The sequence below is a fragment of the Atractosteus spatula genome, chromosome 2 (assembly GCF_055471065.1).
Source record: "Atractosteus spatula isolate fAtrSpa1 chromosome 2, fAtrSpa1.hap1, whole genome shotgun sequence".
Lineage (NCBI taxonomy): Eukaryota > Metazoa > Chordata > Actinopteri > Semionotiformes > Lepisosteidae > Atractosteus > Atractosteus spatula.
Genome location: NC_142707.1, coordinates 68,246,307 through 68,274,156, shown reverse-complemented (window position 1 = coordinate 68,274,156; position 27,850 = coordinate 68,246,307). Strand labels below are relative to the sequence as shown.

At 37.7% G+C, this 27,850-nt stretch overlaps 1 protein-coding gene across 2 annotated transcripts in view; it reads left to right on the top strand.

Annotated features, from left to right (window-relative positions):
* The window catches only part of col12a1b (collagen, type XII, alpha 1b), a 95,450-nt gene extending 67,861 nt beyond the window's left edge, over nucleotides 1-27,589 (top strand). The window contains exons 49-66 of one of the 2 annotated variants that reach the window (XM_088937317.1): nucleotides 394-532; nucleotides 1,621-1,763; nucleotides 2,137-2,246; nucleotides 10,471-10,629; nucleotides 10,933-11,010; nucleotides 12,498-12,584; nucleotides 12,907-12,960; nucleotides 13,369-13,464; nucleotides 14,475-14,528; nucleotides 16,178-16,231; nucleotides 17,132-17,185; nucleotides 18,746-18,817; nucleotides 22,091-22,126; nucleotides 22,216-22,282; nucleotides 22,429-22,617; nucleotides 22,956-23,033; nucleotides 24,826-24,996; nucleotides 26,567-27,589. In XM_088937317.1, the coding sequence (XP_088793443.1) occupies nucleotides 394-532; nucleotides 1,621-1,763; nucleotides 2,137-2,246; nucleotides 10,471-10,629; nucleotides 10,933-11,010; nucleotides 12,498-12,584; nucleotides 12,907-12,960; nucleotides 13,369-13,464; nucleotides 14,475-14,528; nucleotides 16,178-16,231; nucleotides 17,132-17,185; nucleotides 18,746-18,817; nucleotides 22,091-22,126; nucleotides 22,216-22,282; nucleotides 22,429-22,617; nucleotides 22,956-23,033; nucleotides 24,826-24,996; nucleotides 26,567-26,718 (1,793 nt within the window). In that variant the 3' untranslated portion in view covers nucleotides 26,719-27,589. Of the gene's footprint in view, nucleotides 1-393; nucleotides 533-1,620; nucleotides 1,764-2,136; nucleotides 2,247-10,470; nucleotides 10,630-10,932; nucleotides 11,011-12,497; nucleotides 12,585-12,906; nucleotides 12,961-13,368; nucleotides 13,465-14,474; nucleotides 14,529-16,177; nucleotides 16,232-17,131; nucleotides 17,186-18,745; nucleotides 18,818-22,090; nucleotides 22,127-22,215; nucleotides 22,283-22,428; nucleotides 22,618-22,955; nucleotides 23,034-24,825; nucleotides 24,997-25,335 lie in introns of both variants that reach the window. The other variant, XM_088937325.1, reaches the window with a different exon arrangement.
* Nucleotides 27,590-27,850: the final 261 nt, after the last annotated feature.

Genomic DNA, 27,850 nt, shown 5'->3' with positions numbered 1-27,850 from the left:
GTTGAGGGATCTGGAGACCAGATTAAGGTTTAGTGGTTTAAAGGTTATGGTTATCGTTTAGGGTTAAGAACATAACTTCCCTCAGGAGCCAGTAGAGCACAGTGTGTCACCGAAGTTTTTATTGTCCAGACCTGTAATTAGCGGAACTCTAGGTTGTGGTTGGCAGATTTTGGGTTACGGTTTTCAAGAGCAGAGAAGAGCCAGGATTGTACAAGAAACATCCAACCGCAGGTCAGCTAAAACGTCTTTTTGGAGGAAAGAGCTGTGGGATGTGAATAGCCAGGGAAAAGATGCCATGGAGCTCACGCCACTGACTCGACTATAATGAAATAAATGAAATGGGGATAAATACGTTTCTGCATTTATTTATCTTGACTGTGTGAAATTTTATAGGTTTCCGAATGCTTGAGGCATTCAACTTGACAGAGAAGACTTTTGCCTCTGTAAAAGGAGTATCTATGGAGCCAGGATCTTTCAACAGTTTTATAGCCTACAGACTCCACAAAAATGCACACCTCACACAGCCAACAAAGTAAGTAAAAATAAGTAATTTTGGAATATTAGAGATTAATGTTTGGTGTAATATTGTTTAACGTCGGTAATTATTTTTAATGACTTTTCAAACCAAGAAAATTTCAATTCCCTGTGCTCACATTATCATGATTTTAGTCCTGGCTTGTTTATTATTTTAGATTGTACAATGCGAGCCAAAAACAGATTTCGATGTGACATTAAATTAATTAATGTGCATTTGCTGCGTATGAATCAATTTGTTCTTCCGTAGTGAGGTTAGAGAGGCACCTAAGAGGCACAAGATGCAATTTATTAACTCTACTTAAATATTTTCAGGCTATAATTAGGTATGAGAAATGCTGGTGTTATGACTTCTTAGTGTAAACCACACTTAGAATATTTTTTCATAATGGTCCATAAGTTTATACATGAGACTACGAGTACTAGGAAACATTTTTTTACAGTTATTGCAAATCAGAAATATATCTCCAGTAAGTGCATGTTCCTTAAGGTTATTTTAGTACCAGCAGTCATGGGAATGTTAATGACATGAATGAATGCATATTTTATTTACACAGTTGGTTGCACCATGAGATACATTTAAAACACATGCACTTATAAGATTTAAAAGGAGAGAAGACACAAGACAAATCCAAGTACTTTAAGTGATGGAGTTTGCTTGTGAGAGCAGAATTCCCAAAATGATTTGGTATTATCTTCATATGACTATCTGTAACTGTATCTGCTCATTGGTTGACGAGTTTAAAACCTTTCCTATTTTGTCTAGCCTTCCATAATTTTTCCCCTGTTTAAATCTTTCTTGACCTACCTACTTTAAATGAGTGTAATGCGTCGAAATGCATCTAAATTCATGTGACCTGTCATAGTTTTCACCACAGTTCATAAAATATCTCACTATACAGTATGACCACACTTGTATTTTCTTCTTATAAAAATATCCTTCCCTTTAACGAGCTGTTACCTGTTAAAATATTAAATGACAGCAGAAATTCCTTTGAAAATGCATATAAATGCTGCAATAAAAAATCCATTTGGCCCATCAGGAGCTTTCAGTGGATTTGACAGACGTGTCTTGTTTTTTCACAGAGAGGTTCACCCAGAAGGGTTGCCACATGCTTACACCATCATCCTGACATTGCGTCTCCTCCCAGACTCACCTTCTGAAGCTTTCGACATCTGGCAGATTGCAGATAAAAGCAACAAACCTGAAGTTGGGATCACGATGGATCGTAAGGAACATTTTTTTTTTGGATGGATAATAGGAGTAGCTGTCTAGCAGCTGTAGTTGAACTGAGGTTTTGCTGACATTCCCATGATGAAGTGGCTTTAATAAGCTCCAGATCTCAGTACTGCATTGATCTTTTAATAATTACACAACAGCTTAGGCCTCAGAACAGAAACATAAATTTGAATACTACTGCTGTCACTAAAATGGAGATGTTTTTGTTTTCTGCGGAGTTTACATTGTCTATCTGCTTGGCAGCATGTTAAATGTTCATTTCTGTGCTTTTCCCATCCAGGCTTTCCAGTTTATTAGCTTTGCGTGACATCTCCTTTAATGTATCGTTGAAGAGTTACCTAAAATGCTTTCCTTTCCTTTAGCTTCCAGCAGAACACTATCATTCTACAACAAGGATACTAGGGGAGAGATTCAGAAGGTGACATTTGACAATGATGAAGTTAAGAAGATCTTTCATGGAAGCTTCCACAAGGTAAATTATGTTTAATTTTCAGTTTCTGCGCAAATGATTTAGGGACTTTTATTTAAAGCTTTCCCTAAAAAAGAAGTAATTATCTTTGTTAAATTGTGTGCAAAGTTAAGAGTTCTGTGAAGTAATATTTTAAGAAACAAATTAAAATTCAGAACCTGGTGATATAGTATCAGCATTCAGAGACTGACATTGTAATTAAACTGCAAATTACTTTTTTAATGTCTGTTGAATCATGAAATCCATTGTTCAAAATATGCAATCCTAGTAATGAGCAGAAAAGAGGCACAGTCAACATGAGTTTCCCAGATGGAAATTTCGCTTCAGGAATTTCCTTGGCATCAATGAAAAAACATCTTTTAAATTAAAATTTGATGCTGTGTACATAGATTTTCAAAGGGATTTAATAAAATACCTAATAAAAGATAAGCTAATTTAAAGAAGTAGAAAGGAGCTTTTTGTAGATGGCAATGCAGATGAACACAACAACAGAACCTGTTCTTGAGCAGTGCCTTGTAGAGTACAGGGTCTTTGCCCTTAGACATACATGGAAGGTTAAGGTCTATAAATATGCTTGGTAATGTCTGAGTTTTGTGAAGGTAGTACGAATATCTTACATTCTCCAGGCTGTGTGATGAAATCCAAAAATGAGATTACAAGCACGGGCTAATTCATGATAAATTAAACTTAATATTACAAAAAGTGTAAAATGTTGCATGATGGGAGCAAAATAGTTGTAAGAATAAAAAAAAAAGATGTTGGAGAAGTTGATAGATACAGTACCAGTGGAAAAAAAGAGTTTTGTGTTGTAATATATATACTTTTAGAGATGTAAACGTGGACCTGGAGACCTTTAGTATCTTTTGGGTTTGGTTCCAGACCTCAGGTTATTGAATATTTAAAACTAAATAGAAAGCAAGTTTATCGGGTCTTTCATCATTGATAAAATATACATTTAAAACTGGTAAGATTGAGATTCTTCAGAATCAGAGATAGTGGATTTGGAACAGCAATTTTCAGAAGACTAAATGTATTATCTTGAACCCTGGACAGTCTCGGAAAACCTGTAAAGGACTTTTAGAATTTGGCTGTTTTCCATTTTTGGAATAATGTTTTGGATTCTGCGGACAATGTCTTCAGAAAAGCATTTAGATCTTTAAAAAAATGTTCAAGGAAGGATGCTTATTCATTCTCTGAAAGACAAAGATAGGTGGATAGGTTGAAAGCTTGTTCAGTTTTGATTTTTGTACAATTAGTTGATTTCAATTTTATGTAACAAATCACATAAACGTTCAGTACTTTGTTGACTTTTCAGTGTTTTTTTAATAAACAGTGTGGTCCACATTGCAGCTCTGGCATCTGGCACTGTTTTCCATCTGCCTTCAACATTGAACTAAAATATATTCTAGGTTAGTGTAATGTGGAACAGCGATTCTCAATGTAAATCAGTATAATGGACCCACCAATGAGTTTAAAATATATTTTCCTAGCTGTCATAGGATTTTCATCTTTAGGGAACAAGAAAAAAATGTATAGCATGCATAAGATGAATTTCTCCATAGAACTGGAAACTCAAGATGAAAGTCCACAACACTTACAGTTGAAGCAGGATTTATGTTGTTCATTATGACTATAGCATTAGCATAAATTCTGGTTTTAGACGTATACATGAATTAAAGTAGAACAAAACCATAAACAATGCCAAAATGCCAAGGGTGTGCTAATCTGAACCATTACTTAAGGGTGAAAGATCACAAGAAATCATTATGCTGAAGTTATGCTGTAAAGATTGTATGCATTTTAAATCAAAAAGCTTCTTTCTGTTTTTGGATTTCACACCAAAAAAGTATTTTTTTTTGCTTAGGATGGCCACAATGAAAACTGTTGTTTAACTCACAATAGCAATGAATTTCTCCTCTGGCTAGTGACCCTACAAACTGCATTTGTCTGTATATTCCAGCAGAAACCAATGCAGATTAATGTATGATGCTGTTAAGGTCTTCTTATTGAGCAGGAATTTACAGTAGGCAGGGCATACAAGAAGTTCACTGGTGGCAGTAAGATGTTCAGGGACAATGTGTGTGAGATGTGTGTGTTTTGTTGGAATAACATCACTTATGGGGTATGGGACTCACTTGACCTATGGCCTTGTGTTCAGTCAGTCCAGACATAATGTTATACCAGAACAAGCTAAATTATACACTGCCTTGTTCTTCTAATAATTTGTTTAGAATAAATAATGACATTACACAACATAACAAGAAAGCAGTTTTTGGATTATCATATGTATCTGCCTTTTACTGCGCGTTTTGCACAAATGAATACTTTAAATCACACTCTTTTTGAAGTGTATAAAATGATGAATCAGCTGTGTGATTCCTTATCTCTCTCTGATGAAGCACAGCAGTGTTTTTGTTTAAATCATAAACCAGACAAGAATCACATTTCTGCTTTGAAGACCTGTCTCACTTTATTGCAGTGCCAAAGTGTTTTAGGCCTTGTAGGAGTGTCAGACCAGCCTGCAACGTAATATCTAAGGAAGTCAGGTTTTGTTTTGTTTCACTTAAATCTAAAATGAGTGAGAAGGCTTAGGGTAAATCCAGTTGAATAATAAGATAAGAGTACAAGGGCACTTGTATGAAAATCGATTGCAATATCAAATGACAAAGATTCAGAAGACCGCCAGCTCTTTTATTAAGGCAGTGAAGAAGTTCATGAAAGGTACTGACTGTAAACAAGAAAACAAATGACACAGTCCTTGGGCAGTTATGTCCCCAACTTTCATGGGAACCAATAAGGTGCTTCAATGAGAATATTAAAAAAATTGGAAAAGCTGGCATGTTAGCTTGGAAAATGTTGGGTCACTGCTATAGCTATTAAACAATTGCATCAGAAAACCTTCGGAATGCCAGCTGAGCTTTTTTCTTCTTTTTTTGGCTGTGTTGCAAGTTTGCTGCTCAGATTCTGGCTAGGGTCTGTATTACTTTGCGTCTAGTAGTTGACCACGGGGAATTCTAGTAGTTGCTCAGAGGGAGGTAGTTCTTGTGGTTTGCCTCATAGCACAGTAGTTAATGTGGTGTATCAGCATGGTGCACTCATTTGTAGTTCAGTAAAGATACTCAGCGGGGCCTTGCCAGACACTCTGTAAGTGCCAGAATTTCAGGGCAGTGCAAATGCTTTGTTCCATATCAATTTCAGGAATGACATTTGTACTTGGCTGGAGTAACATAATTGACCCCTTCGATATGCAAAAGTTGTCCCTCACATTAGGTTAAATGACAGCAACATTGTTTATCTTTAGGCTGTTGGATGCTTCATTTTTAATGGGATGATGCTGTCTTTCATTTACAACCATTGTTACTTTCAGTGAAATGTTGTTTGAAAGAATATAATTAATGTAAACACAAGAAAGAAGAGACTTTGAATCCCATTTTATTTGCCTGTTTCAGTACTGAAGCTGCAGGTTTAAAAACAAATTTCAAAATTCATATTTTCCAGTCTGTAAGCTCCATGTTATCAGTTTTCATTAATCATATTAAGGATCAGAGTCTTATTTTAAAAATTCTTATTGGCATATTGATGATTTGTATTGTTTTATATATGGTTAGACAGAATATTGTGTAGGTGCTTTTATGTATTTATTTGTTTATTCCATAAAATAACAATTTCTATTTTCCCTGGAATAGTTAAACAGTTAAAATAAAACCGTGATACTGTTGACTTGGCAGTACCAGAACATGTGGGAAAAAACTTAAGGATGAATTTAATAGTCCTACATAAATTCTCAGGGGATTAAGGGATTGTCAGTGTTTAGGACCTTTAAAGGAGACATAACAGGCACTTTGCTCATGAGCCAACATCTTCCTTTCAAAGGGACAAATACATGTGTGACTAGGTGGAGGCAGTTGTGTGCTAAAATAAACTCTGAAAACTGTTTTTAAGTTATGAAGTTGAAACTCCTTGCCATGTTAGGAACTCTAAGTGCTCTGTGAAAGCAGCAAGAGTTGGTTTACCGCTCATACTTTCCATTAGCAGTGTAGTTGGTGCCAGTATTCGTACAAACTAAGAAGCAATGGGAAAACCTGTTATATGAAACCTCCTTCAGTAACTGTGGAGTTTGTTCCTTTAACGAGTGTAATTGCAGACATACAGGTTTCTTTCACCGGTATTTAATTCTTATTTTCTATAGATAAATAAGCATTAATCCATTAAAAATCCATTTTTAGTGTTTAATGACATTTCTCCTGTAAATCTGCAATAATCTTTATAAATCAATAATCTGCCGAAAATCATTAAAATATGCATCACCATACATTGCTGGACAAAAGCAATCAAGGCAAGGGGTTCTGATTTACGCAAAACACCAGCAAGAGACTTGAATAAAATGAACAAAAATGCTTCCACATATTTAACATATTCACAGTTCTATGTTTTTGATAAGGACAAAATGCATATCTTATTCTTTTGTCCACGATTATTGACAATCACATGCTTTGCATGACAAGGACGTATTCAGAACATGGCAGAGGTAATTGTTAGAGTGTTAATAATCTTTGTCAAGATTTGTCTTTTTAATTGAAAGTGGCACACAGTCATATTCCCACTAAACAGTCTTTTCAGTTTTTTTTCCCCAACTGAAAAATTGAATGAAGCTTGAAATTGTCTTGAGCATTTTTTTTTATGTCTGATATCAATTATTCTCGTGTGCTGTCTTTCAGTACACTCTTAAATTAATGACATTCATTCTTAGGAGGTGAACTTGCAACCTTTTGATTTAACTGCAGTCAAAACTAGAGACACAGCAAAGCCTGGCCCTAAGACCCAGCCAAGAATAATAAAATGGAGGCAGATAAAATCTGGAAATGGAAATGTGTCAACAGGGAATTGAACAAGACAGAATTAGAAATAAAACCATATGCAGAGTGTTTTGGTATACACATGGGTAAGAGAAACACCAACAAGTGTAAGACGAGACTTTTCAAACAAAATAGGTTCACCTCTGTGGAAATACTGGACTAGTTCAGTCTGGCTGAGGAGCCTAAAATTAAGGGTTTCCCTCAGTGGCAGAAAAATGATAAGATGTGTTTCTAGTCCAGGTTTCTGGGTGTACTGGGTGTTCCCCTTGCAATTTTTTTTGCTTTACAGCTTTGTTGCCGTCCGGGAAAGAGTTCCTCCTTGTTTTGCTGAATGAATCAGAACTCGGAAATGTAATGCTTATACAGACATTTGCAAAAAGCGAATCCCAAAACCTGTTGGCCCCTGCGTAACTCCTCCAGCTGCACTGCCTATTACTCTGTCAGTGGTTTCCCCAGAGGTGGTGACAGTTAATACATTGTGTATCTATTTTTCCTAATATTGTCTTCATCTTTAATTTGCTTGGACTCTGAAATACCGTATGTGAGCATTGTTTTCCATTCTCTCTCACAAAGGCTGATAGAGGTGCACCCTGACCCATTTTTATTCAACTGATACTTGTTACATCAGACTTTCTTTAATTAAAACATTACTGCATAGATTGACCAAAAATGTGTTTTTTTTCTCAGTCATGTGGTATACACATTTTCCTCCTTGCTTAAAATATATAGGATTCCATAGTGTGAGCCCAACACAGAAATGCAGCTGACAGGAGGCCATGCAGCATGGTGCAACTTACTTGCTTGATTGCTTGTTGCTTGTTTTTATTTGGGACGTGGTCTGTCCCTTTATTGAATGATCCCACAGGGCCAGTTTCAACCACATGACTCAGGAATTGGTTCCAAATGCCCCTTTTGTAAAGACATGTCTCCAGTTTTCTATCTTGAATGGCGTTGTTGCGGATCTTGAAGAAGTGTGGTGACTTGATCAATGTCTGTCAGTGTTTTCAATAGGTGAATGAAGTCCTCACATAACCTTCTATGTTCCAGGCTAAAAATATTCAAGTTACAGTACCTTAGACTGTCTGGGTATTTCCTTTAGGCCCTGTGGTAGTGTGGCTACTCTCCTTTGTACTGCCTTAGAGAAGCAATATCTTTCTTCTAGTGTGGTGACCAAAGCTGAACATGGCTGTGGTCTAATTCTGGCAGGGACACTGTAGAGCTATACTAGTCACACATGTAATACTTTGTACTTGCCACATTAAGGATAGATAGATAAGACTTTATTGATCCGGAAGGGAAATTGAGGTGTTACAATTATTTGTATAATTTGTCAGGTGTGTGTCCTGTCTTGAATTTTGCATATGCATGGTCTCTTATTATTGGCCAGAAGCACTCTAGTTTAACAGCTTTTGAAAACATTATTGCTAGGAAATTAAAACAATTTTAACAAGCAGTTTGCTCTGATGCTTTATTTAGCATTATTATGCATTTTCTAATAGAGGAGTTTTCACACCTCATTTCTTCTAATGTTTAGTGAAACACAATCATGAGTCTTAAACTCAGGAAATGTAAACCATTGGCATCTAATGTTCTGGAACAGTGGGGAGAGCAAATAGTTCTCTGGCGGCAGGCTGTGATATTGCAAACAAGAACTGGATTTTCGCATATGGATTATACTGCAGAAAAGTTAATGTAATAAATGAAGCTTTCTAATATTACTATAGCACACATGTGATCAGAATCAAGAATTGCTGCTTTAACATGAACTTCAAATAGCTTTTAATTTCCGGAGTAAATCAAGTCATGGTTTGTGAAATTCATGAATTGTAGCTTTAACATTAGATTCAATAGATTGTAATTTTCCGAGTAAATCAAATCATACTTTCTTAAAAAGTTGCAGAAAGAAAAAAAAAGTTGTAATGGCTTGACTTCCCTTAGCCCTGAAACCTGCAATACTGTCACCTCAAACACATAATTAATTTAAATTCCGCACTAGCTAAACAAGCTGATGTTAACCAGGTAGAGTTTACAGTAGCTACTGTAAGCGAATGCATTTTTATTGCTAGCTATCCTTATGTTGTTTGCCAGTTAATATTTCTGCTAACAGGACACATTTTACCTGTGCTAATGAAATTATTACAAAATAATACCGTTTGGCTGAACCATGCCTCTTGTTGCTCTGCTCGCCTGTTAAGTTCACAAACTACGCCTAGTGCAATGTCAGATGGGAGGTAAGGCCCATAGTAAGTTTAGAAGTCTTCTCTTCTTCACCAACCCACCTGGAGAATTACAGCATGGGTCACAGTTCATGCTAGGGCAGAAGAGGGCTTGATTGCCAGTTGTTTACAAAGATTAGCTTTCATGGCTCGTATATTTATCATGGTATTTATAATTAAAAAAAATAAGACAGAAACATTGGATCATGGCAATAGTTAGTGGAAAATCTGGCAGAGGAATATATTTCACTCCCTCTGCTTTAAAAGTAGGTGTGTGGGTCATGGCTACATTTTCCCTAAGGCTCAAATGCCAAATGTAAATTACTTATTAATGTTTATCGTCTTTGCAACTAGTGTTGACAAACCCTAGGGATACCTGTCCCTTTACTTCAGATGTAAGCCAAACATTGTGTTTTGTTACCAAGGAAATTGAATGTAACACCACCAGAGGTGGTTGCCAAAGCCTGTGGCTCATTCCATGAGTGCATTACTTGTTACATTGAATCTCACAATCTCACAATCTCGCAGTTCTTTCCAAGTCTGTCCAACTGTAGCTTAAACTGCATGTTAGTAGGGGTAAGTGGGGTAGAATTGTATTATTGATGGCAAACCACAAAATGACTTCATTAGAATATGTGGTATGGCAGTTCTAGACAGGAATCAATAAAGTACAATATACAGTATTAAGATCTCTTGGATCTTGGATTGCGGGAATATTTACACATTTATTGTTTACCACAGTCATACCCCTTATAGACCACAAGTAGGTTTGAGTAGCTAGTTTGAGTTTACACCAGTTCCATGTACAAATGCTACTACTTAAATTAGTTTCTGACTGAAATTGAAGATAGAAAATGTATTAAATATAGTATTGCTCTGTTGTAAGTTGCACATACATCAGTTTATATCTGTAAAGCCTTTACCCCAGGTCCTCTTTAATGATTTTAAAATGTGGATATTCTTTTTTGATCTGCTTTCAGAATTGCATTTTCAGATAATGAAACCAGGGAGGATACAGCACATCAGCATCAAGTCATTTCTTGTTCCTGTCTGCCAAACTAGATTTGCCAACGATTTGCGGAGTGACAGGATAAATGCATGAGAAATATTTTTGCTCTGGAAAAAACATTTATAGTCAAAATCCTCTCTTTGCAGCTTCACATTGCTGTTTCCTCCAAGAATGTTAAATTGCATGTGGACTGCCAGGAAGTGGCGGAGAAAGAAATAAAGGAAGCAAACAACATCACACTGGATGGCTATGAAGTTCTTGGCAAATTGGTGAAGTCCAGGGGTACAAGAGGGGATTCGGCAACAGTGAGTAAAGTCTACATCGCTGTAAAATACAACAGCGGCTTAAACTTGGCATAAAAGTTGTATTTTATTACAGCAGTTAGTTTGTGTTTAAACGTTGATGTATTCCTAGTTGGCATAAAATTAAACTAAGACTATACAATTCAATTTATGTTCATTCTGGTGAGTTGTGACCCTGTAAACTTGGTGCAGGTCATTCATCATCCGAAGCCTTGTGGGTCCTACATGTGAATTTGTGTTTTTGTTTTTAAGTACAAATGCTGTATCAAAGACATATGTAACATCGGGTTTCGTTTTGTTGTGCAGTTCCAGCTCCAGATGTTCGATATTGTTTGCAGCTTAGGCTGGACGAGCAGAGACAGATGCTGTGACCTGCCGTCAATGGTAAGATTAACGTTGGCGTGTGTCCTTGCAGAGAAAATCATTGAGCTATCCACTCTGTTATCATCCGACAGACAGCCTTATTTTAAAGCCTTGGTGTGGAAGTATTACTAAGCTATTGTGAGTGTGTGAAGTGTCTGGCAGTGTTTCTGATTGAGATTTGAATGTCAGTGTAGAAGAACTATCCTTCTTATGCAGATACCCACAAATTAGATTCTCTGCCTTTTATTTTTTCATTTGCATGGAACTTTCCTGTGAGACTCGTGGAACTCACTGTATATTACTGTAAGGGCAGAATTATTCATTGATTTACAAGCCGTGCAATGATTCCAAATTGTTTCCTTTAGTTTTTTAGTTTTGTAAAATTCTGATCAAATAGAAATTGAATGACTCCCGAAGCAGACCCCTTGCAATTATCTGTAGCGCTTTAATTATTTGACTTTTTTAGTTTTACAAAATATAAGCAGATGCACGACTGATGCAACTGCATAAAAGAAAACCGATATCCCTAAGGAGATACATTTTATGGAAAAATTAAAGCTTCTGTAATTAAAAGGTTTATTACAGGATGTTTCACAGGAACATATGGCCAGTAATTCATGTCTTCACTATTGCCTTTTTCAAAAACTCAGTTAAAACACACAAAGCTTTTTTGTGTGTACAGGTGTCAGAGTGTGTTTAAAACAAATCTGATTTAAAAAGTCTCTGGTGTTGTCTAATGTGACTGTTTCAGAAATATTTTCAGAGGTATTTTTCTATTTATCAAATAATTTCAATGTTTGACAGTGTGTAATGGCAAATCCCTCTGTGAATGGTGTGAATAAATTAATTAAGAAATAAGGACACTGTCAAAAGCATACTTATAGTTTTATTATTTAATGGATGTAGACATTTGGCTTTAATTTTGGAGTTTCACATTTGAAATCCCTTGTAATATATCCACTCACTCATACAGTAATAAATCCCGTCATTGTTGATAGCTTTCATAGTCAAATGTTCACTTTAAGCCACTAGATTTTCTGATTAATCAAGCATTGCATGCCCTCTTCATAGAGAGTCCAATTTTAGCCCTTGAACAGATGAAATGAACAGATTTCAACCTGCCAGGTGAAAACACAACTTAATAAGTTAAGGTGATTTCTTCTGGTTGCATTTTTACCACTTAGAAGCCAAAAAAGCCAATCACCCTGATATGATTTTGCACTGGATGTACATTCGCATGTTTCCTGCGTGATCTGTCTATAGAACCCATTGAGGGCTCAGTATATTTACATCCTAAATAAACATCTTCCCCATCACATTTCAGTCTTGCACATTATTACACCCGCTTAATGGTATCGGAAAAGCACAATATCTTCAAGGAATTTGTTCCTTTTCTGATCTTTAAAGCAAATGTGGTTGCAGAGTTCCAACATTGCTCAAGTCAGTTGTGCAACTCGGTTTCAGATAATGCATCGTTTGAAAAATGCACTGTCTTCTTGGTTTTTCAGAGAGATGAGGCTAAATGCCCCGCTCTTCCTCACGCCTGCACATGTGCTCAGGATAGCATTGGTCCACCGGGGCCTCCTGGACCAACGGTAAACACATCTCCCCTCGTCTCGCATCTGTACCCGTCTCATTGTTCAGTGAGCCTTTGTGCTGTTGTGGGAGAGGCGAATGCAACACCCTTGTTCGATGTGAACAGACAAGCACAATACTAATAAGTGTGATGTGAATTATGTGGAGGAGATTAAAGGTCAGTGTTTTCAGCGTTCTTTGGTGAAGGCATGTTTAAAAATTAAGCTTGATTTGATACTGTACTGTTTTTTAAGTGGTGAGATATCGTGACTTGAGAAGTGTGAGATTGTGGCGTGAATTTCGTCTTTTGCCGTGACTTGATTGGAATCCTTTTCCTTACAGGGCAGCCCTGGCAACAAAGGTCCTCGAGGTGAAAGAGGAGAAACGGGCCCAGCTGTAAGTTAACTTACTGACCCGGGACGGATACGTTAAACAGGGTTTTAGAATCGGGGGTTCTCAGTTTCGTCCATCCTTGACCCTTGCTTCCAGAATAGACTCGGGAAATCCGAGAAAGGAGTCCTTACACTTTCCGTTCATGAATGGAAGATGATGTCGGCTTTCCATTTCAATGATTGAATCCATGTTCAGTCAGTTTATCTAACATAACTTTATTGTGGGCCGCCATCAGTGTATAATATTCCTGCAAAAGAAAATACAGTAGGGTTTCAGAAAAGTAAAAAAGTGAAACAAAGTGTATTTCTTGCTGGGATATGCAATTCTCTCTCACATTCTGAACACATGATCCACAGATGAAACGTGTAAATTCCTAACACAATTGAATTGAAACTTGTTTCATTTTGGCAGGGTCCAATTGGACCGCGGGGTGAACTAGGCTTACCTGGCCCTATGGGACTTCCAGGCCCGCAGGGACCCAACGGATTGTCCATTCCCGGAGAACCCGTAAGTTTTGTGGTAGAAAATCTCTTTTGGACGTTATCTACACATATGTGTTTAATTTCGCCATCTGCCTTGTGTATTTCCATCAGTTATTATGTTACTTCGGTATCTAAAACTTTTGTCCTCAACAAAAGCCCCCTGTAGCTGAAGTTATGTTACCCATTTACAGTATTTCAGATTTACTGGCTAACTGTGGGTGACAGCCTGTCTTCCAGCATTCCTCCATGTCTGGATTATATAGGTGGGAGAGAGGTTTAAATCAGTTTAACAGAGGAACATGAATCATCTCTGCCATCTAAGACGCTGTGTTCTCAGAACGAGTTCAAAAGCCCTGTGCAGTTGATAAATAAGGGAACATGTGAACCTTCGGCTTCTGTGGAGTTCTTAGCAGATTTCTGAAATGATAAAACTGAAATCTTTTAACCTGCAGCAGTACAGCTAAAAGGCTCCTGGGTCAGGGTTAAAAAAGTTTTAATTTCAATTTCTATAGTCTTTTGTGTCAATTCGCTTGCACCCTTTGTTAAAAGATACACGGTGGTGTTTCAGCATTTATAGTTTCAAAATGTTAAATTATAATATATTAATATGCAGGTATTCAAACCATATTCAACCACAGAAAAAATATTTTTGAATGTTGTGGAAGTTTTACATTAAGATTTCATAGAAAGAGTATATCGGATCATTACTGGAGAAGCAGGAGGTTAATCATACAGATTGTTAATCATACAGAAAGTGTCATATCGATACCCTTTATACCAATAAAAAAAAACATTGGTTTCAGTAGATACACACAGGGCTGGTACCCACAGGCTGTTCTTTTCTGATTACCGCAGTTGACCCAGCTGTATAACTGGGTATCAGCGTGCTCTGAATGCTCTTAAGAGTAAAGAAACCAGAGTGAGCTCCAGCCCCATGAACCAATGGAACGTATGAATGATTTTAACAGAATATCTATAGCCTACATCTTAAGGAAACAGAACCTATTACAATTGTCTAATTGTTTCTCTTTTAAGGGCCGTCCTGGACCAAAAGGTGACCCTGGTGATTCAGGACTACCTGGGCGCCAAGTAAGCTCTGCTTTCAATTACAGCTTGTACTGTGTTGTATCAGAGGAAACTGAAGATAGTCCTTAGTGTGCAATACTAGCTACTGGTTTGGAAATATTCCACTTGGCAAGCTTAAGACACTATTCCATAGGGGAAAGAATCATGAGTAGCTAAAACTACAAGTAAGTTATATTTATTTATATCTGTTTCCATCAGATTGTACTCTTAATGTATCATTCACGTTTTAGTTATTACTTTAATTGAGTGACTAGGGGCAAATATAAAATTAAGGAATGCAACTAGATGGTGGGAAGATCATGCACAAGATCAGGTTACTTGGAACTGGGCCTGTTTTTTTCTACCTATTGCAAGTTGATTTTTTTTAAATAATAAAAATTCTACAGTGGAAATCTGAATGTATGTTAGGGGAAGCAGGGTATATGGTTTTATGCCAGGCATTGAGTAAATAGCCTTTGTTGCTAATTAGTAGAATTAGTCAAGTCCAGAAAATAAATATATAAACTTGAGAGTTGGAACCTGTAAACAGGAAGGGATTTTAACTAGATCAGAAAGAACCATTGTTACTGTTATACACTGTATATACTGTATACTGATATGCTATCATCCATTTAATATGGACCTTGTGCTAGACCAGTTGACACAGACTGTGGACAGTGAGCAAACAAAATCTATGCCTATCCTAACCAAGAAGAAATCATGAGGATGGATTGTTCCTCAAAGTGAAAAGCAGCACCAGCTGTTCAGCTCAGGACACAAGAAACCCTGGGTTGATGCAGTGGTGTAGCGATAGCTTTGATGCCATGGATGTGCACCTCCTAATAACATCAAACCCCAGTTTGGAAAACATCTGGGAGTTCCTGCTAGGCCATGGGTACAGTTAAGGTGTCATGTGATTAGGGTTGGGTTGGGTTGAAGGATTGGATTAATGTAATGATTCAAAAATAGGAGAAGTTGATGAAATTTTTATAAGAATTAGGGTCAGGGTTAAGGACAGGGCTAATGTTTAAGATAAAAAATTAGGTTTAAAGTAAGGGTCTGGGTGAAAGAAGATATCAAGTGTTTTGCATTTTGGCTGAGCTTCCCAAACAGCTCAAATGATAAAAACATATGCTTGAGCGCTAGCTAGGCTCTACAAACACTGAACACGTGTTTGAGCCTGAGTCCGGTCACTAGCACTGTGTCTATAATTCCCCAAGCTGCAATACAAAATTAGCCAAGCACCACTGAGGGCAGAGTGGGATTAGTTGGCCAGGGCTCTTTTAGCTCTTAGCTGGTCTCCCAGGCACTTGCTGGCTTTTGGTGCTGTCAGTGAGGGAAGTGGCTCTCCTCCAGTTGGTACTGGACCTCCTGTGTGGGGCCGTGGTGCCTATGATGTGTTATAAGATGAGCAGCTCAAAGGTGGGCTTTCTGTGTGGTCACAGGGTTCTTGGCTGCGGGTCAAGATGCCAAAAACACACACATACACAATTGGCTGTTCCAAATCGTTTTTGTAAAGAAAAGCTATTATAATAGCAGAAAACACCAGCGCCTTTGAGTTAAATGTGGATGCTTGTAATATTGTAACTTGTGTGATTATGTACCTTTGCATGTAGGTCGTAGGTACAAAAGTATCTTTGTAGCTTATAACCGTTGTCTGGCTGCTTTCCTAGGGACCTCCAGGATCACCTGGCCCGATAGGTCCTGTTGGTCCAATTGGTGGAAGGGTGAGTTATGTTTTTCTCAGTATATGCTACAGTATGTAGTATTTTCAGAACTGCTAAATCACTTGTTTTCTTTATGAACCAGTTTGTGCTTTTTATTATTTCTAGATTTCTCCTGAAAAAGCAAACTTATTGAGGAAAGAATTTTTAGATCACACGTACGGTAGTTAGTTTATTGTCCCCATGTGAGAAGTAATAAGGATACCTGATATGCTGCTGCATTCTACTTTTTGGGTGGTCTTCTCCTGGCTGAAACTGAGGAAATGAAGAACTTGACATTAACTTAATGAATGTGATTAGCACTACAACATGCTTCAGGTTATCAGAAGGAACATGAGAAGGCTTCTAAAATGAAAGAAATGGCAAGCAATTCCAGAAGAACTGAAACTGCCTTTAGAGAATTTGAGTGTTCAGCACTTGTAGTGTGGTATGAAAATATAACAGAGCTAAAATATTTATTTTTATTTATAAAGCATCTTTCCAAACCTAAGGCCGCTGATAATTCCACATCTTTAAATGTCTACGTACACTAATGATGTGCTCAATATTATAAGAATGGCAATAAAAATCAGTATAGATTCATCCAGTGATTAGTGTCCTCAGTAAGAAACATTGATACTTAAGTGTTCATCAGTTTTCATCAAATCTAATTAAAACAGTATTGTGTGTTTTTTTTTTAAATACAGTTATATACCTAGTTAGATGTATAAATCTAACTGTTCTCCTAAGGATGGCTGTGAACATAAATATTTAAATGAGTGTTTTCCCCTGTGATAAAACAATTACATAAATTTAGCAGATGTACATAATGTGCTAAATAGATTGCTATTAACTCCTTTTCTTTGACATTTTATTGAGTTCATCAATCATTTAGTTTTTATTTTATTTACATCTTCCTTATAGGGACCCCCAGGAAAAGAAGGACCTGCAGGACCCAGAGGTCCTCCTGGACCAATGGTATGTATTTTTGTAAAGCAAAGTACTTTAATCTAAGGAGATTACTTCTATTGAGAGAGCTGTCGGTTTAAAACATCTGTACAAATTCATTTCACACCATCAGCATTAAGCCTGAATATCAATGTCTATTTTACTAGCTTGCATAGTCTTGGGCCAGTTTAGTTCTAATCCCCTAATTGTGAATCGACGATGGATTCACAAAAAAATGGAAACACCAGGAGTAAATGCAGGACACTAAGGCTTCAAGTGTGGCTCATGTTAATTAGGCAAAATTAGGCAAATACTATCTCACCATGCTTAGGTGTCTAATAGGTGTATATAGTCATGGTTGCATATAATTAAGGCTAGGATTGCTACAAGAAGAGACCTCAGTGACATTGAAAGAGAGGTTATTGTTCAGGCCCATGTGGCAGAAGCTTCAGTGACCAAAACTGTTCAACATTTTACATGCAGCGAGGATGAAGGTGATGTCAACGTGGAACCACAAGGAAAGTTATCATCTGCCAAGGGTAACAGTCGGTAGAAGTACATGCTCCAGAATTGTGATGTCTGTGCATTAGTTCAAAGTTCAAGGCAAATCTGGCGAGCTACTGCAGAATTTTGTTTAATGAAAAATGGTTCCCGAAAACTCCACAGAACAGGATAACATTGTCGGGTTGCAGTACGAAACCGCTCATCACACTTGGCACTGCACGTTTACTTGTCCAGGGGTGCAAAGAGCACAGACGGTGGACTACCAAGCATCAGTGAAATGTGAAGTCAGATAAATGTCTTTCACTGAGTTCTTGACAGACAGGTGTGTACACATGTGACACCAGCCTAACGAACTCTACAGCCCTGAGTGCCGGTTCCAGCAGTGAAGGGTTCTGATGTTTCTGTAATTTTGCAGGGCACATTCTCTTGGTCTTGGTTTGACTGCACTCACTCCCTTAGAAGGCAGACTCAATTCTTTGGAATGGAAAGTGGTTTTAAAACTGAAAGCAGGAGGCACTTCTTTGTATAAAATGCCATAGGAGTATGGAACAAGCAACCTACAGTAGGCATCTTTATGCAGACCTTCTTACATTCCTACAGTATGTTCTATGACTGGGACCTATGACCTATCTATGACATCTGCTATGAAAGGGTGTACTTGAGTTGGGAACTTTACATTTTTTGTTATGTAATAGTGACCCCTGTGACTTACTGGGTGTTAGAGAGCTTGCCCGCGATCCTTCAGTCAGTACCAACTCTTCTGTTGGCACATAGGTCTGATAACTCTCACTACAGTATACAGTTTGTACATTTTCTGAAAGAAAGTATACAGATGCCATTGTTTCTTTATTGGTAAAAGGCTTTTTTTTTCCAGCCGTAAGCAGTGTTCACTATATGGAATTTTGAAATCCATTTCTGGAGTAGACATGACCCCATAGTCTATTTTGTAGTCAGTATTGCCAATTTGGTCAGGCCAGGTCATTTTTAAATATCACTTAAGAGAGACCACAAGAGAGAGACACAATTTTTTATCTACTTTTGTCCTGCCAACATCAAGAGTATAAAGCCATTTTATTTGCTGTATAGGGAGCACCAGGGAGTCCTGGAATGCCTGGACAAACTGGACAACCAGGGAAACCAGGAGACACAGGACAGCGGGTAAGTGTATTTTTCACTATGATGTCAAATAAGAATAGTTTAACTCATTCTCTTTCAGTTTAACATAAAATATTTCGGTGCAGTGAGACATTTGCCAATACAACATTAACTATCTTGGAAACTAGACATTTAAAGAGCCAATGGAAATGTCATATAATCTGGTTCTAAATTAAAAACATGCTAAGCGTGAGCATAGATATTTCTACTGATTGATTTTTAAGCTGTTGAAATTATGACTTTAAAACATTTTTTCTGTGTCGCAGAAGATTTAGTGTTTTTCTATATTTCATTTTGTTACATTTGAGTACTTTATCTTAAAAGATAAAGGTGGCCTCCAAGAATCTGCCAAGATGTTATGTCTTGTCGTTCTCTTTCCTCTTCTTCATGAAGGGTGGATTGCAAACTGCAGCACTTTGGTGTCAACAAAAGAATAGATACAGCCTTTTCTTGATAATGTCTAGACTTGAAAACATCTGATTGGTTACACAAATCAGTGGTGAATGGTAATCCGAGAGCTGGTTTACTCCATCATGGCTAAACACGTCAGTGTGCAGCCAATTCCGTGCTTTGCCTAAGAGTTTTCCGACAGTTGGCATAGCCAAAATCTGAACGGACATTTTCTTGGCTGCTGGAATCATGCAGTAAAAAGCCTCCCTAGGAAAACTTCATGCTCCAGAAATGTTTTAGAAACAAATCATTTGCCACTTACTGCACGATTTGAAAGAAAACTAAAAAACTAGCATGACATGTCCTGTTATGCTGGTACCAACGACAATTGTGGGGTGATTATTAACTTTTATACCTGATTAGGGTAATATTGCTACAGCTATGTCGTAGGGAGCGTATTAATAATATGTTTGTTTAAACTGACAGAGGGGGAGGAAGTTGGTTGTATATTTTCATGATCCCTCGAAATAATGGTTAATATCTTCTTGGGATCTTGAATGCTCTTTTTGACAACAATATCATCATCTTTACACCTAGCAATTTTTAAATACTCCCGTTTTTTTTGCTTACAATTTCTCATTTTGTTTCAAAGTTTAAAAGTGAACTTTCCAGGCAAGCAATTGTACATAGCAGGGAAATACGCCAATTTCCACAATTAAGGGAAATTAAATAGATATCATATTGTGTCTTTAAGTTGAGATTTTATTCCAAACGAATCATGGTAAAAAGACACATGCCATTCTTTGTTGCAGTGCAATATGAAATATATAGGTAGTGAAGTTTACAAAAATCCCAACGTTTATGTCTGTTTTGCACTGTGAAATGCAACACGGGTAGCCAGCTACAGTACCTCACAACTCCGGTGTCCTGGGTTTGATCCGAGCCTCAGGCATCTGTATACTGTATGTGGTGTTTGCAATTTTTCGCTGTATTTTCAAGATATTCTGGTTAGGTTTGATTGGCTAAGTTGTCACTTCCACCATTGTGCTTCAATGGATTAGCATCCCTTCTAGAGGTAAAGCAGTTGTGTTATCACAGTGCCCTGCTTCTGAGATAGGCTGTAGGTTGTTGCAGTCCTGTCTAGGATGAGACAGTTTTCTAATACTGAAGTTTGAATTTATCTGCAGACAATCCATTATACATAGCCTGGAAAACCTAAGTTGCAAATGTCCAGTTATGGGAGTGGCTCAGGTGGTCTGACCCTTGTACTAATATTGCTGAGGTTTTGGGCTGGTTTCCTGCTTGTTCCTTATGAGAAAAGGAACTTGCAACTGGATTTATTTTGTACCAGTCAGCAGAGTGGATTGTCTTTTGAAAGGATTAGGACCTAGTGGTTGTGGAACATAAATGCCTGTCCAATCCTACAAAAAAAATATTTCAGTTTAGTAACTGCAGGTTCTGAACAAGAGCAAAAGCTCTACATCCTTAAAGGATGGGTATTAGAGGCAGTAAAACGATGATCTCCAACTCCGTCCCTGGAGGTCCCCAGTCCTTCAGCTTCTATACTTCAATACATGTTCAACAAGTGGCTCAAGGGCACAGATTAAGACAATAACAGGTTAAATTTACTAACGAAGAGCTTGATTTATTTGAAATGAGGAGATTGGCTCTAAAGGGTAGGGATAGAAAGCCCCTTCATAGAAGAGTAGTTTTCAGCTTTAAGGAAGCTAACCTTGGAAGGAATTTGCAAAAGGTAAAATTAAGCAAACAACAGAAACAGGGCTAAATGTTAAAACCTGTGACATAACTCATAACTTCACATTGGAACCCCAGGTGCATTCCTAGATTGTTTAGTCTATTTTATTTTATTGGTGTCTCTGCTTATACTGTATATGTATGCTGTTCTCTCAAGATATTAGTGACCTTTAAAAGCAATTTAGTCCACCTTCAATGGTGATTTCAGCTGCAGTGTTTCAAGGCACCAGTTCTGCTAGATGTTCACAATTGGGCATGTTGCTATGAGGCCACATGGTGGTATTCTCACAAGATGTGAAATTTCCCTTCTCTCACTTTGCTTCTCTGACTGCTTGAAACTTCAAGTGCACTTCCATTTGTTTGCACCAGCTGCCTTTGAGGGCTTGATGTGTCTGAATTGACACGTTTGTCAGTTCTGCAGTTTCCATCATTAAAGTTCTTATGGCACTTTTTGAAAGAGTAGAGGTGTTAACCTCGGTGTCCTGGCGCAATTCTTGTCTGGGTGTGTACAATTTGGCCTTTTTAAATTTCCACATTAATTCACTTGTTGAAACAATTTCTCACCACTCCCCTTGATCTGCTGTGTAATGTGGCTGCTTCATCCACCTGGGATAGAAATTGCTACATTAATGCAAGGGTTTACAGAGTTCATTTATGCAGCAGTGCACAACAAACTCGTACACCACCAACAGTAGTCAGGGGTCTCTTACATCAGCCTTTTTTCTTATAGCACAGTATACTGATTAACAGACTTGACCTGTTGCTTCTTGACAGCTTCAGGCATCAGGGGATACTGCTCTGTTTCTACACAATAGGTCACTTTTATGGAATATATAATTCCCTAATATTTTGGTAGGGCTGTGTATCACCAAATAGCAATAACCTGTCCCTTCACTTTACATATTAAGACAGGAACAAAATAAAATGCTGTGTGCTTCCTTTATTTATGTTGGATGGTTTGCTGAGGTCTGAGGTTTCCATATTATAAACCAAGTGGAATTAGGTGATGCAAATATTGCCCTTTCCAGGATGCACTGGTACCTGACAAATAACTCTGAGCCACGTTGACCAGTTCTCTAATTAATTCAATGACAAATTACATTATTATTTCTGTATTTTTTTTCATGACAGGGGCCAGCTGGTATGAAAGGAGAAAAGGGGGAGAGAGTAAGTGTAATTCTTTTAAAGATATGTTTCCCTTGTTCTTGAGCAGAAGGGGATATAACTTCATCTTAATGAAATATTGTTTCTTGCAGGGAGACTTTGCATCCCAGAATATGATGCGTTCAATTGCCAGACAAGTCTGCGAACAGCTGGTGAACGGTTAGTTCCCACTTTTCCAGCTTCTTGCATTAATTTAGGGGATTCTGTAAAAACCTTGAGGGTTGTCCCAAAGTAAATCCGCTTTGACGTCCTAAAAGGAATTGCAAATGGGTTATTAAGCCCTCTTGCGTCTCTTTTTACTTCAGGTCAAATGAGCAGGATTGACACGATGTTGAACCAAATCCCCAACGGGTACTATTCCAACCGCAACAATCCCGGTCCTCCTGGGCCACCTGGGCCCCCTGGCAGCACTGGTCCTCGCGGTGAACAAGGGCCAACAGGCAGTAACGGCTTCCCAGGCTCCCCCGGGTTACCCGGCCGTCCCGGAGACAGAGGTGGGTGAGATCTCCCAATATACAGATCAGGCACTGCCTGAGCGAAGCCACCGGCACTGTGGCCAGCGCACAGGTTAGTCACAGAGCCTTCTCCGCGTGTGTACGGCAGAGAGTGCAATGGCAGAGATACAGTATGGGAGCAAGAGGTGGTGGAGTGCAGTCAAGAGAGAAGAGATCTTTCTGCCATGCCTCTGCTGTCTCCCTCACTTGAAGAAGGCTCTGCGTCCGAAACATCGTGTTTTACTCCTTTCCACAGCAATTCCAGACCCCCTCCATTTGACACTGCTTTAGTAAAACTAACCTCTGCCTCTTTTGACTGTGTTCTGTGCTTCACGTAGGACCGGCAGGAGAGAAGGGTGAAAGAGGCAGTCCTGGAATAGGATCCCAGGGACAAAGAGGTTTAACCGGACCACCTGGTATGTGTTACAGAACCAACTGCCAAATGACAATTGTTTCCCCCCTTATTAGTGTTCAATGAAGCCAGAAGCATAATGTTCCCTTTCACCCAATGCTTACAACAGCTGGCACCGAAATGGCCTTTCTGTTGACAGTAATCTCCATGAACACACACCTTATTTACCCTGCAGTGCATGAAGAGTAGAGGGAGATGACAACCTGAGGAAAGTCTAATTGTTCTCACAGCAGCTTTTAAAGAAACGGTGTGCTAATACTAACTTAGATCTGTTGATTTGATGTAAAATTGGTACAAGCCAGTGACAGACCCCAGAATGTGGAAAAATATATAGCTCTAGATGCAGATTTTTCATAACGTGTGTTCTAATATCTGTACTATAAATTACAGTATACAACTCAGAGCCAAATCATTCAACAAAGTATGAAACATTGAAAAAAATATGTAATTAATAGAATGTTTAAAAAGCTCCTTAAGTGCAGCTAGACCAAAAATCTGTACAAGAACAATCATACTAGTGAAAGTTTTTCCTTGTTATGAATTAATGTGGTTCATGCGTGAGATTCACCTCCACACACAGATGCTCACAGATGTTTCGATTTTTTTACGGGGGTCAAATTCATTGTTAATTGGAAGCATATTAAAGACGTATGGACAGTTCTGATTGGCTGGAACTGTCAGAAAAAAACAACACCTGATTTTGACTGAAACTCAAAATAGCACCAATGTTATTATGGCAAAAATGTTATATTTAGTAATTGGGTATAAAATAGATCAACCAAATTAATCAATACAGATGTTTTTGTGTGTACAGTAGGTATGTAATTGGTATTGACAAGTAACCGTAACCGACAATACCATCTTTTATTCTTTTTTTTTTGCAATTGGTTTTGTAATTAACCCCTGAGCACTCTTATATAACAGATTTTGATTTTATTTTGTAATCTTTTTATTAAGCTATCTTTCATAAGCATTGGAACTCAGTGCTTCTTGTTAGAAAAAGCTCTTTGTTACTTATTCAAATTGACTAAGAGGAGAATTTTCATAGTTGAACAATGGACCAGTCTCCTTTTTTTTCATTTTCCTGTCATGTGATCATTTACAGTTCTGCTGGCAACAATACTGTTCTTTTTCTTGGAGATAATTTTTAGTCTTTTTTTTATTGGAGACACCATACGGAATTTACATTAGATTTTAACCACCAGCAGAAAAGGCTTTACATTTCTGTAAACTATAATGTAGCCTGTCCAACAAAAGCATTACTTCACCCACCCAGGGGGCTTGGGGTAGCAGAACTAACACAGTCATTCACTTTAATTGTAATACAGTGTGCTTGTCTAAAGCACTAGGTCTCAAGAGCTTTTCCTATCACACAAGGATTGGAAAAAAAAACATGCAACTCATTGATGTCTACAGCATGGGTCAAACATAGCCAGGTCTGTTTCTGTGAATAAAGAGAAATTGCCTACAAGTAGGGGAAGCTAGTGATGATGAGTCATTGTTCAGAGGCTAATCAGATTGTTGTACAATGAGATTTTTTCTGGTGGCTTCATTGACAACACATGTGCGGATTTTAGAAAGAGAGAGAAAAAATTCCATAGTAGGTTTATATCGTCTAGACGGAAAAGGGAAAAAAAAAGTGCCAGTAACTCAGCAGAGCATAGCTCTCTTTATTCTTAATTGAACAGTTTAAATATTTAAATTACAGTGGCACAACCCAATTTTTCCCTTCTCCGTTCAGTTGGGATTTGAGGGTGATGTCAGTTGGTGAGAACAGTTTGTTTGAAACCCGCCAGGCCCGCCGGGAGATTCTCGAACTGGCCCGCCAGGCCCTCAAGGCTCTCCTGGACCTCGTGGTCCACCTGGTCGCCAGGGTTCTGCGGGAGTTAGAGGCCCGCCCGGACCCCCTGGGTACTGTGATTCCTCGCAGTGCGTTGGCATCCCTTACAATGGACAAGGATTCCCAGGTAGGTTCAGTAATCCATGACCACTGCAGCCACCAATACAGCAGGGACTGCTCAGCTCTAGGAAGTTAAATTGTTTCAGCAACATTAAATTTAATACATGAATGTCTTGATGTTACCTAGACAATTCAGGTCTGTACCAGTAATGGCATTTCGTAATAGTTCTTATACAAGTTTTTATTGTTTGTTGAGCTTATGTGTAACATATATGAAATACTTATGCACTGTTTAATTAGTGTGATCTGCTCTAGAAGGTATTTTTTTCCTCACCTGTTTTTTTTTTAAAAAAAGAAGAAAAATACTTCTTTCCTGAAAACTAACATCCTCTTTAACCTGTTTCAGGTTCGGCATAGTAAATTTTCTAAGTCGCCTGTGCTGCTTACATTTTGAAATCCTGAAAGTCCTGTTTCTGAGATACTTGCTCACGTGCTTATGAGCCTTTAAGGATAATCACCATGGATATGATTACTGAACATTGTTGACCGTCGTAAAGGAGGGGACTCTTACTAATAACACTTTTCAGCTACTAGATCAGACAAGCAACAGTGATGGCATCATAGCAAGCCTGTTTGCATCTTGAATCAATAAAACCAACAAAAAAGAAGCCTCTTTCAGCAAAGGAGCATGCTGACCTACTAACAAGGTGGATTTATAACCAAGAACAAAAGTGTTAACATGACAATGTAGAAGTGATATCTGTAAATAAACTAATTGTGCCTTGTAAAGGATTCTTTTTGAATCACGTTCACTAAAATCAGTTAACATCTTTAATGAGCTTCTGCATTATAACTGGCTGCTTGCTGAATGCCAACATAACCTCCTTTTGTTTTTGCCTACCTTGATTGACACAGGCTCTGCTCAGGTCCAGAATAAAGCACGTGCCATTTGTACACATAGCCTAGGAGCTTCTCTGCGTTTACAGAACGAATGCTGAAAGTATTTTTTTCCAATTATTTTTCTTCTGTTTTTGCTGTAATCAGTGTGCTCCCCCAGCACCAGCTGTACCTCAGTATGTTTTGAGGAATAGCAACCAGAATGCTAAATGTAAAGAAAAGGCTGGTGATGGAAAGCTTACTTGATATTTAAAAAAAAATAAAAACAAAACTCTTCAGAGGAACATAATATAATGCCACAAGCCTGGCATGCACTCCTTTAATCACTATGGCACGTACTTGTACTTAAACAGTATGTTACCACATTATATTTTATATTTCTATAACATACAGTATGTATCTTTTTAAGAACCATATCCCTTAATTGTACTGTTAATTTTGAACTAAACGTACAGTAACTATATAATGTTTTCATATGTTAAGTTGTCAGAAAATCAGAAAAAAATACTTAAATGTTTACAAATACAGTACATGTATTAGCTCTGCCTTTGAAATAAGCTACAACATGTTTATAACATTCGTGGAACATGGTAGTTAACCATTGACTATTCATGTCTGCATTGTCATGACTACAACTCTTGTGCAGTGTTCGGAAAAGACAATAATTACTCTTTGTGCATGTGGAGTCGAAAACTGCAGATGATGTTTATGTTCAATTGGCAAAAAATATTTCTAACCAGAACCTTACCCGCCTGAACACGAAACCTACGTAGTCCCAGTAATTCCAGTGGAGCAGCCTGAAGAAACAGAAATACAGTCATCCGGTTACACACGAAACCAGCGTGGAAAGAGGTCACTCTCAAGCAAGAATCCCCAGAGCAGGTCATCCTAAAAAAAAGAGGGTTAGTTAAGTTGTTGTTTTTTTTTACAAAATTATTTGCTATTTTCACAAATGCTAGCATTAACACAACCTTGCTTGAAATTTCTAAGGGTTTCATACTCTTCTTTCATTTGATATACCCTTGTGTGTGTGAATATAGCAAAAACTGAGGGGGGGGGGGGGGACAAAATATAAAACGCCCACACATTATTTCATAAAACCCTGTGAGCTTGCTATCTGTTCCCATCAGTGTCTTTGCTTGTAATATAACTGCTTTGTTTGCTAAAGAGTCTAATTCTTAATGCACTCATCATGCCAGGTTCAGCATTTGAAAACATCCTGTAAGAGCAAAATGTATGTTCGCAGCATGAGGGTATTCATCAATAAGTGACATGGATCCTTCCACGTTTGTAAGAGTTCTGACAGTTCACCACAAACGACTGATTGTAAAGATGTTTGTTGATGTACTGCAATCATAGATTTTGCCTCTTTCACTGTCATTGCAAAAGAGGACAGTTTGTACAAGATCTACCTACAGTTCCCCAAACTTCAATACTCGAATTAAACATGACTTCCAGATGGTTATTTTAAACTAAATATTTAACAGTTTTATTATACCAACTCACAGCTGATTTTACCAAAGGTGGAATTGCATGTCTGTGTTGTATATTTACTATGGATTTTTTTTTATCAGAATATAATTTTGTTTTAATGTTTTTTTTTTCCCATAATATTCAATGCAGTTGGAATTTGTTTGCAAGACTATGGCTATAGAATTGTTGCTTTCATGTTTTTAACTGCAAATTGTGAATTTCACAGCCTTATTTTCTTATTTATTTCTGAAACAGAAGAGGCATTTTTCAATAAAACTACTGAAAATGTACCACGTGTGTCCAGTGTCTTTTCTTAAGGTTGTACATCTACATTATTAATAATATGACTTAATCAAACAAAAAGGCAAAAAGCCTATCATAAAACTGGGAGTGCAAGATAAGTCCAAAACAAAATGAAATAGTAAGATCTAAAACATTAAACAGTTTTAGACGGTTTGGTAACAAAAGAGTAATGAGAACCCCTTGATGGTTCCATGATTACACTGAATTGTTGCTATTTGCAAAATGCATTACCAGTTTGAAGATTAAAT